General features: G+C 48.9%; 4 protein-coding genes across 4 annotated transcripts; 2 read left to right on the forward strand and 2 right to left on the reverse strand.

Annotated features, from left to right (window-relative positions):
- Positions 1-2,050: 2,050 nt before the first annotated feature.
- Positions 2,051-3,305, forward strand: TERG_12455 (uncharacterized protein). The gene has a single exon (XM_047751410.1). The coding sequence runs from the start codon at positions 2,272-2,274 to the stop codon at positions 2,599-2,601; it is 330 nt and encodes a 109-aa protein (XP_047607046.1). The 5' UTR covers positions 2,051-2,271; the 3' UTR covers positions 2,602-3,305.
- Positions 3,306-7,283: 3,978 nt separating this feature from the next.
- Positions 7,284-11,466, forward strand: TERG_06815 (uncharacterized protein). Its single transcript, XM_003232778.2, has 2 exons — positions 7,284-8,168; positions 8,233-11,466. Exons 1-2 carry the CDS (start codon positions 7,789-7,791, stop codon positions 8,426-8,428), a joined length of 576 nt encoding a protein of 191 aa, XP_003232826.1. The 5' UTR covers positions 7,284-7,788; the 3' UTR covers positions 8,429-11,466.
- A 739-nt stretch (positions 11,467-12,205) lies between these two features.
- On the reverse strand, positions 12,206-12,628 carry TERG_12456 (uncharacterized protein; the record flags this gene model as incomplete). The annotated part of the gene is made up of 1 exon (XM_047751411.1): positions 12,206-12,628. One exon carries the CDS (start codon positions 12,626-12,628, stop codon positions 12,206-12,208), a length of 423 nt encoding a protein of 140 aa, XP_047607047.1.
- A 333-nt stretch (positions 12,629-12,961) lies between these two features.
- Positions 12,962-14,055, reverse strand: TERG_06816 (uncharacterized protein; the record flags this gene model as incomplete). The annotated part of the gene is made up of 5 exons (XM_003232780.1): positions 12,962-13,084; positions 13,144-13,214; positions 13,295-13,536; positions 13,626-13,932; positions 13,995-14,055. The coding sequence occupies 5 exons, from the start codon at positions 14,053-14,055 to the stop codon at positions 12,962-12,964; spliced, it is 804 nt and encodes a 267-aa protein (XP_003232828.1).
- Positions 14,056-14,804: the final 749 nt, after the last annotated feature.

Consider the following 14,804-nt stretch of genomic DNA (forward strand, 5'->3'; position numbering starts at 1 on the left):
GGAGGAAGAGGAGGAAGAAAAAATAGAACAAAAAAAGTAACTAAATGAAGGCCCAGCGGTTCAAAAGGGAGAGGATGGATAAGGGGACTGACTGGCCTTGTATCTCACGTCAAACGAGAAGTCACGATACGTAGGTGATAAGTAATCGTGCATGCAAGGGTAGGGGATCCCATCCGTGGACATGGATCGGTAGTATCGATCAATCAAGCGCTGACTTTCCAAGGGGGTGGGTGATGCTATTTTTTGATATCAGCCACCCACGTTCCCCAAGCGGGAGGTATTTGAGAGATGTCCGGACTTACATATTATTTATTTTAGTAAGAGATCCTTTTTCTCTCCGACTTTCTCGCTAGCAAAAATCTTACATCTCCGTATAGTACTCGAGACAGAAACTCCCAACGCGCTCCAGGTGGTGGATACTGCAAGAGGAGCTTCCTTTTGATCGCTCGTTCGCTTAGACACTCGTTACTCGTCTCCCTGGCTGATGTGTAGCCTGGTCACTTTCCAACTCTGATCACAAGGCGGAGAGAATACAAGACAACTTAGCCGCACCATGTGCCTCCCGCAGGTGTTAGCTTACATGGGCCGGAGTAGGAGGGGTTTTGTTTTGGCTGTGGTTGGCTCGATTTATCGCTTGGGGGTATACATCCCACGGTACTTAGATATATCGTACCCAATACACAGCAGACCATTTCGCAAGTTGTTCGCCGCCAGGTGCTTAGGCCACTCTTCTTGGGAGTTTCTGGGATAGACCGTTGGAAGCCGATGTAATAGCAAAAATTGATGCGTCAAGAACGCTAAGTCCTTGGACGACATATTTTGGCTGAGACATGGCAAGGAGGGAAAGGGAAATAGAAGGGAGATAGAGGCGTAGATTACGTCCCTATCTTCTATGTCCTTCTATCTGTGCTTTTTTTTTTTTTTTTTTTTTTTTTTTTTTTTTTTTTTTTTTGGTAGTGGCATACCTACCCGAATTCACACTCTTGGACTCGAGTAAAGGGGAAGAATGTCAACCATGAGATACCCACCCCGGGATACTCGGGCTTGTCCAACATGGCACGGCAATTCAGACGGGTTCATATTGCTCTCCATGTCTAGAAATATCTCTGCGACTTTTCACAGTTGACGTGTGTCCGCCGGTTCTTCATTTTGAACGGAGCCGCTTCTTACGGGTGGAACAGCACTTTGCGTAACCACACCTCCAGCATCCGATATCAAGCGAACATGCGTTCTCCGCACCTCGTCACACTTTGAAAATAGCAAATTATGCAAAACATGGCATATATAGCTAGACCGTGCAAGGCCTTTGCCGAACGAGAGCGGGTATAGTTGGCCGAGCAAATCCTCGATTTCAGCACCGCGACTGATCCCGTCCTCATGTGCAGAGGACTGACAAAAAAAGTCGCCGGAAATCCCTCATCTAAAGGCTCGGAAATCATTCTTCAAGAGAACAATCCATCCGTTGTACAGAAACCACCTGGGTTACAATAAACGGGCCGGATGGCTATGTCACATAGGACAGGGAAACGGGATATGATTCGCATCTACCATGTCGGCAAGAATATACCCTTTAACAAGCATCTTCCAGCCTGGTCATATTGGCTCAAACAAGATAACGGGGAGTTCTGGTCCGCCGACATAGAAATATCGATCCTTGTGCGGTGTTAGGCATGTCAGAATGCACCTCGTCGGCGTGAGAGGCGGTCAGACGCAGGTATAGAACAACGAACCCACGAACGTGGCATTACTGAACTAAATGGCTTCACGAGAAACGTTTCTTCTTGAACCCTGTTTTTGAGGGGGAATAAGTGCGGAAATGGTCAAAAATGCCAAATAAATCTGTCGGCGTTTTGAATGAGCGCTTTTAATGAGAAGATTCCTCTAAGCAACGTGTGGCCTTGCTTCCCTGAAGACAGCTTTTCCAGGAACCCTTAGGCAGAAAGACAAACAACCCGCACTTGATTAAGTCATACTTTCGAGCTAGCATCCGCACCCCAGCCAGCGCTGCCGCCGTCTGAACACAGAACCCCAGGCACATGCCATGGGGGGAGGGGAGGGATGAACTCTCAGGCTAAGAGTTGAAGTTTTTCAAGGCATACAGGGGAGTCAATAGCCGTTCGTATTTCCAGTAGCCGACGAGCCAACCAGGACTGGCGAGAGGCTGCACAAGGTGACAAGACATCGGCAATGTCCTTCCCTATCCCCTGTCAAAAACGCAACGTGGTTCCCGTCCAGTGATGGAAATGCATAGGAACCTAAATAAGATACACAATGGCACCAGGGAAAACCGAAGGAGCCTTTGCTTTAATTGGAAGCATATACATATGCAAATGTCTGCTGCAGCTGGCCGAGACGACAGCAAAGCCATCCCGCGTGGTGACGGGCTGCATGTGTATGAGCATATATATAGATAGCCGGAGTCAAGTATACTCTGTGCGTTTATGTATAAACCAGAGTACCGGGTATACAAAGGATACTTATATACACCTTGGGAAAGTGATGCAGTTTGGTTCTCACTTGTATCCGTACCTTCTTCTACTCTTCTCCTTTTTGGTTTCGTTTTGCTCTTCATTCCCCTTCACTTGGCACTCTCTGGTGTAACAGTCGGCTCACGAGAAAGAGTGTGAGCTGGGAGATCAAGAGTGGGATGACTAGGTTAACTCCATTAGGCGGATTTCTTGGTCGACTGGTGTGCGTGCGAGTGTGTGTATGTGTGTGTGTGTGTGTGTGTGTTCGTGCGTTGCGTATATGCAGGCGCGCAACCTGGCCGTCAAGGATATAAGGTGCGCAGGCTGATAGTCGCTAACTATACATGGGGTGGTTTGTATCAGCTAGTACTTCTCGTTTCAATGACAACGCCTGCACCACCGCCGGGTTGTCAGGTAGCGATATACCAGCACCCCATCCATGCAGCCCCATCAACCTGAAGCTCTGCCCGACAGCAAGTCACTCGTACTACCGATGATACCAAATACTTGCCTATTCGTCTGTCCATAAAGCTTTCTTCTCGCGACGTTGGAAGAAGCGGACGTCTTGATGACAAAGCAAACATGATCATGTGACAAAGATCCGGATCTATATAGCCCCGGTTCCGTTCCCTTTTCGGCCCGCCCGGAAGAGAAAGCAGAACCGCAACGCCGACCTGAGGCTTCCAACCATCTGCTGCTGCTGCTGCTGCTGCTGCTGCTGCTGCTTCGCGCTTGACATCGACTCCCTGGCCATCTTAGCCTGCCGCCGCCGGCCTCATGGACGACTCCAGGCCAGCAAGGGCCAGAAAGACGCCGCCAGAAACGAGCGAGAGAGCCTGGCAGCTTACCGCTACTTCGCCTGCTCGTCTCACGAGGCTCGCCGCAGCATCGTGGGCTGCCAGGCGGTTTTATCCTGGTGGAGGCAGCGTCACGCTCTCCCCTTAACTTTTTCTCCTACTTGCTCCCCTTCGAGGTACACCATACTCCTGACACCACGTACCTCAGTTAGTGGACGCCCGTAGTTGGTACATGGGAGACGCAGGCAATCCCCCCAGGGAACTTGCTTTGAGCCTGTATCAGCAACCTGAACGCTCCGGGCGAACGATCGCCAGGAAGTGCTCCAGTTTTTTTATGACGTATATCGCCGTATGACGGCACTGGGACCACAGAGATCGGAAGATGGGAAGAAAACCACAACAATCATTCTCTCGTCGACCTACCTTATAGGCAGACATGCTCTCGGGAGACCCGTGGATTGTTGATCTGTCCTCACACCTACCAACATCCTCCTACTTGACTTTCGACTTTTACGCATACTACCAACCTATTTTACTACCTACCTGACGGGTGGCCGCTTGGCAGGGCCAGCGTCAAGATTGGGCGAACCCTCCTCCACTCCTCTGTGAGGGCATCCTGCATGGGAGCGGAGAAATGGGGGTGGTATCCAGCAGCTTGTACTTTTCCACCTTCACAGTCTTCTTACTTTTAAGTCAAAGAGGTATGTTTGTTGGCGTCTTAAGGCGAAAGTGAGCCAAATACCGGTTGGGTCGGCGCTTATCCTCTGCCCAGCGAAACCGACTTGCATCAGATGCTAGTGATCTTCAGTGAAAAGTAGTAATAAACGGTTTTCAAAAGACTGTGAAATTACTTTACGGAGTACCATGCACTAATAATAATTACACAGTAAAGGAAGGTGGATGCACTTAACCCGTAACATATTCGCCGCTCTTGATGTCCGTTCGCACCCAGCCGACGACCAACGCCGAGAGGTGGACATCATCATCGTCATCACCCGCCCACTAGTGAGTTTGCCGCCAGCGAAAATTGGAGTTCTTACACCTTCAGTGAACCAAAGCGCAAGAGAGGTATGGAGTATGAGAGGAAAATTTTTTCCTCCTTCAGAGTATCTTTGGGCGGCGTTGAAGAGTTTTTCGCTTCGTAAAAGTCGTGTGGGGAGCAAGAATTAAAGAATGCCTTGATATGTAAGTACTCCCCGATTCATAGCCAGCATTGATCAACATGCATCATCATCGATCGGCGAGATAGCATACAAATCATTATCACAGGCCACCATGATATCTGGAGTTGCACCCCACGCCATCAACGCCTCAGACATACTTGCTAGGGCTCCCAGTTAGGGGCTGGCTATCTTTCTCAACAGCTTGATCGAGATTATTTTAACACACATGCGTATGGAAACTCCATCAGCTTGCGATGGTTGAGTCTTGCGGCGAATCATTGCTTAACCTGGGGATAGAAAGGCTCCATTGATTCTACCCACACTAACAAAGGGCCAAACTCTTCGCATCTTCACAAAAGAGTCACTACTCGTTTTTTACGGGAGGAAAAAAAAAAAAATAAAAATAAAAAAAAAATGTCACACAAGAGGACCTTTTCTCGCTCAGGACAGTAGTCCATACTCCGTGTATACATGCTTTACCGACAAACAATGGCGTGCTGTCAGGCGACAGGGAAAGCTAATTGCTTGAATATAAGGTTGACCCTTATCTCTAGTTGTCGCCGTCTCAGGCGTGGGAGAAAAGAAACTCTTGGAAGAAGGGCAACCCAGCGCCAAAAAAAGAAGATAAATGAAGTCTTGAAGGATTTTCACATAGCAACCGAAAGCAAAAAAAAAGGGGGAGAGGGGTGGGAACAACAGATGCCCACTCACGGCATACTGTAGCTTGTTGGATCTCTATGAAGATCGGCTAACATCATTCCTGATCATTTTCCAGAACCATGTTGGAAGGGATCAGGAGATTGCTGAGGGATAGTAAAAGGTGGAAAAGAAAAACACGGTTTTGAATACCTGGTATTTGGCACCTTTCCAGTAGTTAATTTGGACCGTGTCCTTGAATCAGCAGTGAAGGATGACGGGAAGGGAGATGGATGAAGGGGAATCGACACAGGACAAGTAAAAATACCTCCTTGCTATAGCCGGCTAAAATGACTATCAGGCAAGGATCCCCCACCCTACTTGAGCGGGTCTCTCTTGTCAAATCCCTCCCCTCCATCTCCTCCCCTCCTCCATCCCCCGATATATGCTTTAAACTATAACTGTAGTTGTAAGTTGTAAAGGAAAAAAGAAAAAAAAAAGGAGAGAAGAGGAAGGATGTGGCTGCCTGCCGATGTTTTGGCCACAGGCCCAAGGTAACAAGGCGTAGAAAGTTTCCAGAAGAAGGGATATTCTGCTGCTGCAAGCAGGAAAGCCAGCAAGTCCAGGGAATGAGAACACACCAACTTTACAAGCAACCTTAAGCTAGCTAAGTTGTAAGAATAACTCCGGCTTGCTAGTATTAGTTAATGGAGTGGTAAGTTATCGTTAGTAACTCAGAGAAGATGGTTCTCATACAGAGTACTCTCTCACTAACTAATCATGCCAGCGCAAGAACAGACTTGGCACATCGGATAAAACCGCTTGCGGCATGGCTGCCAGAAGGAAGAGACGAGAGAAAAGGTGATTAGCAATGGCCAAACTGCTGAATAATAATAATATATGAGTCGGGTCGCCAGGCCACAAGGAGAATGGGCTGCAAGTTGTTGCTTGGTGGATTCGCCTGTCTCCGAGTGGTGGAGAGCTTGTAGATCAGCAGGGGGTCAACATGGTGTGATGGTCGACGACCATGACGATGAGCATGTATAACTGCCAGATGTGTTAGTTTTCAAGTTAGGGATAGTTTGTATGGGGAGCACAGCAGGACTTCACTTCCCATATATCGATAGTCGTCTCAACCCCCGACAGGCTCGATAATACCTAATGGATAATGCCGCCAGCCAACCGTTGCAAAGGAATAGCCGTCCCGTGTGTTGTAAGAAGGTGTATGCTGAGAAAAGTCTCCGTGCATCCCGAAAGTATGTGTATCTGGTTTAAGAGCAGGGAATGTCCAGTTTCATATATCCCGCATATACCGATGTCCTGACATTCTCCATAAATGTCATTCGTATAGGGATGTGAATAAGATCATATAAGTCGGTATGTGTATATGTCCTTGGCTTCTGATCCTTAACGTCGATGTTCATAACCTGGCCCCCTACCCATACACGAGCTACCGAGTTAGCCTTGCAGGCTGCTCAACGGCGGACGGCACCCACTCGAGCGATTGGCAAGACACGATGAAGGCGCTTGCTTGCCTTGTCCGCCATCCACCATGCATGATCCATGATCCATCTCGCTGGGACCAGCCTGCATTGGGACATTCTGTGACGTGTAGTTATGTAGCTTGTGTTGCCTGTGTCGAGAGCCCGTAGTAGCGGCAGCCATTATATTCGATCGATGACGACGGCCCAATGTATGGATGGATAGCTTGCTACTCAACGATTTGCCCGGACAGTGACCGGGTCTGTGCCTTTCCTCTTTGCCTTGCCCTGCCTTTGACTTGACCTCCTCTTGCTGTCCTCCTTCCCAGCGCCCTCTCTCCCTCTTCCGCCTGCCTGTCCGCGTTCGCATCTCCCATCCCATTCCATCCCCGTTCTGTCTTCTATCACGGCGTCGTGATTCCCCTTCATCGAGCCTGCCACTCGCCGTCTGGCTCTGCCGGCTCGTCCAACCATCCTCATCTTCTCTGCCACTGTCTGCTGGCTGCTATATATCCGCCTCTTCCCTCCTCGTCTTTTTCGTTGTATCAGCCTTACACTGTAAATTACCACTTGTATCTTTCGTTACGATACCGTACACAGGGACCCATCAGCTCCCCGCTCTTATTGGCTGCCGCCGCCAAAGCCAAAACTGCGGCTTTCTCCCTCGGCCGCTTGAACCTTCTGCTACTTCTTCTCGTCCTCGTCCGGCTTTGCTGCTGCTGCTTGTCCTGCGTCCTTCGCTCCACGTCAACTCCCACAGCTCTGCCAGCGTCGACTTCACTTTGCTTCGACTGCGATTTTGCCTCCAGGCCTCTGCCAATTCCACTTCTCTGTCGACTCTCGTTCCAGCGGCTGGCTCGTTTCTTCTGTCTGCTGCGTTGCTTGCATCCCGTGTCGTGCTGTCGACCTATCTATCTCCGCGTTCTCTGCAGGTAGAGAGCAAGAGAGGCTACACCTCCTCAGCTTCAGCACCGGACAGACAGACCTACGTTCGCTTCCTGCAGATACACCCCCGAGCTGTTCCTGAGGGAATACGTACTGTTCTTCGCTCTTTTATTCGGACCTCTCACCGTCACCGCATCTCTCCTCTATCAACCCATCAGCCCCTTTCTGTCCCGCTCCTGATAACGCAGACGACAACGACAGCGACGAAACCCCGAAAACCATCCTTCAACGGGGCTGTTCCTCATTATACCCACTTCACACACAATATACCTTCGAAGGTCGGCCCAGATATCGCATTATGGCTGCCGACACCGGCCTATACAACTCCTCAGAGCCTGTCCACACAATGCCCTCCCCCGCCCCAAACGATAGCAATTCCAACGGCACTACCAACGGAACCCATCCCACAGCAAACCATGACAATGAGAATTCGCACCCATCCACCACCTCCTCCTCTTCCTCAGTTTCTGATGTAGAGTCAGAGCGGAAATCGAGGGCAGACCGCCCCCGCATTGCCAGCAGGAAACCTAGCGCCTCGATACTCGTCCCCCGGGACCACCCTGAGATCGAAATTGAGAAGGAAGAGTTTCCGCCAGATGACGCTCGTGCGATGAGTCCGCGAAGGAACTTTGCAGACGTCAAAAGGCTAGGCACTCAGGCAAGACTTACACTTAAAGAGTGAGTGCTCTCAGTTTTTTTCCCCATTGTTTGGCCCCTTCACTTCTAACTAATGATGAAACAGACAAGCAAAGACGTTGCAGTCGTCTTTACAGGCCCTGGCAGACCGGATTGACGAGGTCAAATCAGACCATGATAAGCTGGAGAACGAGAACCGCTTCCTGCAGGACTACATCGGCGGCTTAACCAGGACCATGTCTACCAAGTCTGAGCTTACCTCAACCAGTGGTGCAGGCAAGGGAAAGAAGGCTCAGAAGTAACCAGGCTTTTCCTTGTGCTCGCCGGCTTCTGGTCGCCGCTCGGCGCCTGTACGTTCTTAACTTGGAAGATACCATGGAGGCCGTCCTTACCCTAGCTTGATCTGAACTGGATAAACACTTTATTTTACTTCCACCAGCCCCAGCCACCTCTCACACCGCTCTAACCACGCCTCTTTTACACTTCATACATTCCGATCCCCGACCCCCGACCACACATGGCACATGCCGAACAAGGGACGAGTTTGATACACCGGGCAGAATAGTCTGGCTTATCCCTGCGCCACCTTATCGCTCCATCACTGACCAACCCTGTCCCGTTACTTAATTTCATGACCCGGTTACGCTTTATGACCCTTTTTTTTCTTTTTTCTTTTTTTTTTTTCAAACAAACCAGCAATCATTAGCATAAGCCGACTCTCATACTTTACCAATCCTCCGCCAAATAGGTCCTCGTGAAATCAACATGACGTTGACCTCTCCGTTTCTTACATCTTACTGTGTTGCGATGCTATGCTATGTGATGGTATATAACTTTTATGCAACGTCTTTCCCGATAACAGAACAGGGCGCTAGAAGCTACTCCGTTTTACCCCTTTACCCTTTCTTTCCTGTGAATTATTACCTTCAACAACGAGGCCAGCCAAACTGCGCTTGACCTGGGCCCTCTGTCTTCTTCTCATTTACTCTCTTGGTCCTTGTGGTTTTCTGGTGCTTGCATTGTACTTCTGGCCATGGTTCGAGTATCGATTTGGTGTTGATTTTTGTTTTCTATTTCCACTGGACAATGAATCGGCCGCGATATAAGATACCCTCCGTTGTTCTTGTCGCTTCTCTCTATTGCAGTTCTTCTACTTCTTTTAGACCCCGTTGCTCTTACGGCCTAATTTTACTTCTTTAATTCTTCTTCGGTTTTATCTTGTCCCTGGTGCTTTGCTGCTTTCCATTGGGCGAAAGACTGTTTTTGGTTACCTAAGCGTCAGACCATGTGACCCGGCTTGAGCCGCCCCAGCCGTCTCCTGGCTTTCCTTCAGATCGCATCTTGTTGCCCCTTGCCCTGCGCATGGCATCCTTCAGGCGGAAGACCCCATGCCGACGTTACTTTGGCCGTCTCCATGGTTCATTCAAACTGACACAATAAGTCAAAAACATAAAAATGACGATACCCCGGATTTTGACCGGGTGGCCGGGTGTATGGAATAGGGGAAATGGCGCACCTGACTCCTTACCAGCGCCGCTTGGCTTCTGTTTAGCCGGGTCGGTGGATTGGATGATGCCCAACGAAACACGAAGCAAACGGGGAAGACCATTACAAGCAGACAGGCAGGCAGGCAGACAAGCAAAGGGACCAAAACAAAAAGGGGGGGAACGAAAAAAAAAAAAAAAGCAAGAAAGAACACGAAAACCATCGCTGGTAGCCGGCGTATCACGGATCATGGATCACGACGTCACGATGCCTGTTTGGCCGCAGATCAAAAAAAAAAAAAAAAAAAAAAAAAAACGGCTCTCTTGACTTGATGATGGACCAGCTGTGCGCCACACAACCGTTCCAACCTTTCCACACCACACCACACATCGCATGCATGCATGCATGTAGCATCCCTGGGCCGATGGGCTGACGTTTTGACTTGCTTGACCAGGCTTGACCGGACCACTCGCTCACTCACTCTCTTTTCGACCCGGGTTAGATCCAACGGCTTTCTGCATCTGTCTTCGTCCCCTTTCCCTCGCTTCTTCCCTTTCTTTCCCCTTTCAACCAACCATACTTGGCTTGGAGCTCCTCTATTAATGCTTTGCTTTTTTTTTTATTTGTCTATTTCTTCCGGGGATACACTTAATTACTGGCTCGGTGTGCATGCATGAGTTTGCGTCTGTCTGCGCCTGCGCGTGTCCCGGTATACATGTGATGTCATCGGGTAGCTACCTACCTTTTTCTCTTCCTCCCCGGCCTCACAACCGACACCGTTCTCAAACACGTCGATGCATGTAAGCAGCCGTTCAGGACTGCGGCGGTCGCTCGTCTCTGTTGTTGTTCCATAGCTGGCCTCTTAACATGCAGACGGATGGCATATTTACACCTCTTACGTTTCTTGTTTTTTTACACTTTCTTATTGCTCTTCAGCCGAAATTAGGCCCGACTGGAGTCTTCCTTCTTCCACCCTAATGAATCATATCACAAAAATAAAGTCATTTCATCGCATCGCCTGGGTTTATTCATTACTTTTTCTTCTTCGTTTCGCGGACACAAACACTATGGAAACATTTTTTAGCGTATCAATATGGCTTGACCTTGCCTCAAATCATGTATATAATTACTTTTCTATACCTGTCCGGTTCAGGGATTCAAGTAAAATCACTTCCACCTCTAACATTATATATTGTTCTATGTATCTTCTTGGGAATATTTAACGATATCATACCCCAAGGACACTCTTGATCCACCGTCCTTTGTACATCCATGGACCTGGCTCTGTCTGCTAATTTCCCGAGCTTTAGACTTGCTACTTGCTGAGTTTCCTGTATCTAAACAATAAATAAAAGCATACTTCCTTGCTTACCCGGTTAATTTGGATAAACGATAACCCAACGCGGAGCCCGTCCTGGGTAATTCACACTCACCGTGCATATACGGGGATGTGATGGGCTTTGGGTGGACTGGAAGATGGCGGGATGCATACAGCGCCGGATCTGGTACTCATGCAGCCTGCACGTAAAATCAAGGCAAGGCAACACAAGACAGACGAATATTCAATTGAGCTGTGGTTTCAAGGCATGTAAGTACGTGTACGCTTCCTCGACGAAACATCCCGTACTCGGTAGAGAGAAACCTGCTTGCTACGACTGATCCAACCTGTTTGTGAGACATCATACACCCTGTCGCCGTTACGCTTGTATCCTTTGTTACGCCTGCAGAATGGATGTATGCGGTCTGCCGTTTGCTTTGTTTCTCCTTCCACCTTTCCCCCCGTTTCGCGCGATCTATATCTCGGGGCTAGCTATAACTAGGTGAAAGATAAACATCCATACAAAGCTCTCTATCATGTTCTCGTGCCCCCTTCGCTAGGGCCAAACGTCCCGGCGGACGGATGCATGCTGTATGGGCGAATTGGACAAGTAATCCGTAGTTAAGCCTACCTACTCATCTTATTCTCCACAGGCAGCAAGCAGCGTCCCAGCCATACAAGGTGTGATGTGATGTGCGATCATCCGGGATGCCCATTACAGTACTTTACTGACACCCTTTCAGTATCTGACATGTACTCGAAAGTGAGTAACCTGGGCCTGTCCAGGTCAAGATGGGTGGTTGCTCTATCGCTTGCTTCTCGCCCTCCTGGGCTCTCTCTGATGGGCGACTGACGAAGCGTAACTAGGACCAGCCCGGTCAGGGGGTGATAAGGGCGTTGACAGGCGCTATAGCTGCGTTTAGCTATGGGTAGATGGATAGTGGTGAAGTTCTAGCTGTGGTTTGATGGTTGATACTGCTAGCCCTTTTTACTGGCTGGGTGACGGAATACCTAGTTGAGTAGCTAAACGGGGTCTCTGTCGATGGTTGGGATGGGGGTGAGCCGGTGAAGAAACCATAGCCGGCGCTGTTGGGGTGATATATTATAATAAAGAGGCGTAACAACTCCGCTGAGGGTCAGATAGTTCATGGCTAGTAACCGGGTATATATGACCGGGGACTATTAAATGTGGTGGTGGTGGTGGTTGTACAATGTCAGAGTAAAAATTTAATTTAAAAGATAGTCCATTGTTGCGCATATTCACTACAAATTATACCTACCATTCCCCCTTAACTAAGCAATAATGAAGTCGAAAGACAAAGCTAGAAGGTAAAATATGAAACTGCCGCGTTAAATCAGTTAGTAGTGTGTGTACGTCCGCGCAAAAATCTAATACTATCAAACCTATTTTTGGTGGATGAAAGAAAACACGTTCGAAAGGTGGACAGGGGATAGTGAGTATCTCCCAGGGTGGAAATCCGGTGAAGGAAAAGGATGAACGTAAGGAAAAGGGAGAAAAGTAGAAGGTAAAGAGGTAAAAAGAGGTAATATCGGTACTTTTTTCTCCCTCTGGTGATTTGTTTGTTTTGTTTTGTTTTTTTTTTTTTTTTTTGTTTTTTTTTTTTTTAGGCCTTTTTGTTCCCTGTCGTTTTTTAGGGGCAGTCACTTCCCTTCCTCCAGCTGTTCGGCAGGCTACCATCTCTCCTGTCAGCCAGTCCCTTAGGCAGTGGCAAGGGTTTCAAGATGAAAGGCAAGTCTAGGGGAAAGGGAGATAGACAGAGAAAGTAAGACGAAGAGGGATAGGTGGAGAGTACGTCACTAAAGTCTTCACCCCTCCAGGGTACATAGTGGCAGGCAGAGCTTGGAAGAAGGGAACGTTGCAAAGAAACCTAAGTGACATTATCGATTAAAAAACCAGGGGTTGGAGTGCGGTAGGATTGTTTTGATAGAGTAAAAGGGGGGATAGGTGTGAAAATGGAAATGGCATCATGAACTCCTCCGATCTAGAATTAAATGCTCATCCATAACCCATTTACTCCTTGGGGGCTTCTTCAGTGGCAGCCGGAGCCTCTTCCTTGGCCTCAGCTGGGGCCTGGGCACCCTGGGGTTGCTGAGCCTCGGTGGCTGGGTCGGCTTCAGAGGAAGTCCACAAGGTCTGCGATGATAGCGGTTAGTTTTGTGATAAAACGTGTAAAGAGTGGCGGCATGTCTTACCAAGTTGTCCCTGAGGAGCTGCATAATGAGGGTAGAGTCCTTGTAGCTCTCCTCGCTCAGAGTGTCGAGTTCTGTTGGGTCACAAGCTTAGTATCATGCGGCTCATGACTAATGAATAGCTTAAAATAATCATAGCGTGCATTGAACATACCGGCAATGGCATCATCAAAGGCCTGCTTGGCAAGGTGGCATGCCTGGTCAGGAGAGTTGAGGATCTCATAGTAGAAAACGGAGAAATTAAGGGCAAGACCCAGACGGATGGGGTGAGTGGGAGCAAGGTCAGTCTGAGCGACTTCAGTGGCATTCTTGTAGGCGGTCAAAGAGTTATCGGCAGAAGTCTTGCGCTTCTCACCGAGGGCAAACTCGGCGAGATAACGGTGGTAGTCACCCTTCCTGTAAACGAATGGCTTATGAGCTTTTTTTGCTTTCCTATGACATTATATAGAGGAGTAGGTGACCGAAAGGACACTATGAGATCTTACATCTTATGGTAGAAGACCTTGGACTCTCCAGTCTCGGCAGAGGCAATGAGGTGGTCATCAAGAACCTTGAGGATATCTTCGCAGATATCGGCCAACTCAGCCTCGATCTTCTGACGGTACTCCTTGATGAGGGTCACCTGAGCCTCGTTTCCTTTCGACTCTTCCTTCTGCTCAATGGAAGTAACAATTCTCCAGGAGGCACGTCTGGCACCGATGACGTTCTTGTATGCAACAGACAGCAAGTTGCGCTCCTCTACCGATAGTTCTCGATTCGAAGAAGCAACAATCTTCATATTTTGAACCATTTCTGAAACCAAGTGTCAGCTCGAGTATTGAAGCGAGAGGCATGTGCGTTGCAATTGCGCTTACCTTCATAACGCTCGGCCTGTTCGGCCAGTTTGGCAAGGTAGACAGCGTCCTCGTGGCCCATGATGGCTGATTTGAACTAGATATACTTCTTGACATCAGCATTGCCAAACAACTTTGATTCTTATGATGACTGTGATGAAGTCATGAGCCGGGTATGTTGATGGATCGACTACAAAATCCAAAAAAAAAAAAAAAAAAAAAAAAAAAAAAGATCATGACTTCATCGAGACAGGGGGTCGAGGAAATTGATTTCTCGAGCCACGGAACAGCGGTGTACATGGCACCGAGTCAGATTTTTATCCCTTCTGCACACCAGAGAGCCAGAGATAGGAGGCACAGAGTATATAATGCTGCTGGAGGCAGCCGGCAGGCTACCATGGCCAGGATCCCTCGAACAGCCGAGATGGTAATTAAGCCCTCCTTTTACTCCGCCTCAAAAAGATAGCATCGTCGACTCGGGGCGCGTTACAGGATCAAGAACTCGACAAGGACCGAGAATCCGTTCTGGCAAACAACATATGCGACATGTACAGAGGCTGTCTTCCCATCGCACACAAGGCGTGCTGGTGGTGGGATTGGCGCGCGGCAGGGCAGTGGAAGAGGAAGCAAATACCCCCCCCCGGTGAAACAAACGCAAGGACGCCAGGCAGACACTCGTCGAGGGGCAGCTTACCTTGATAAAAAAAAGAAGAAGAGTCGAGCGAAGAGTACACTGGCGGTAGCAGGCGGTTTGCTGGTGCGAGAAGAGGGAGCAGAGGTTGACGTTCAGGAGAAGGATGACTAGCGATGTTGCTGGGGGGAAAACAGAGG

Source organism: Trichophyton rubrum (assembly GCF_000151425.1).
Source record: "Trichophyton rubrum CBS 118892 genomic scaffold supercont2.8, whole genome shotgun sequence".
NCBI lineage: Eukaryota > Fungi > Ascomycota > Eurotiomycetes > Onygenales > Arthrodermataceae > Trichophyton > Trichophyton rubrum.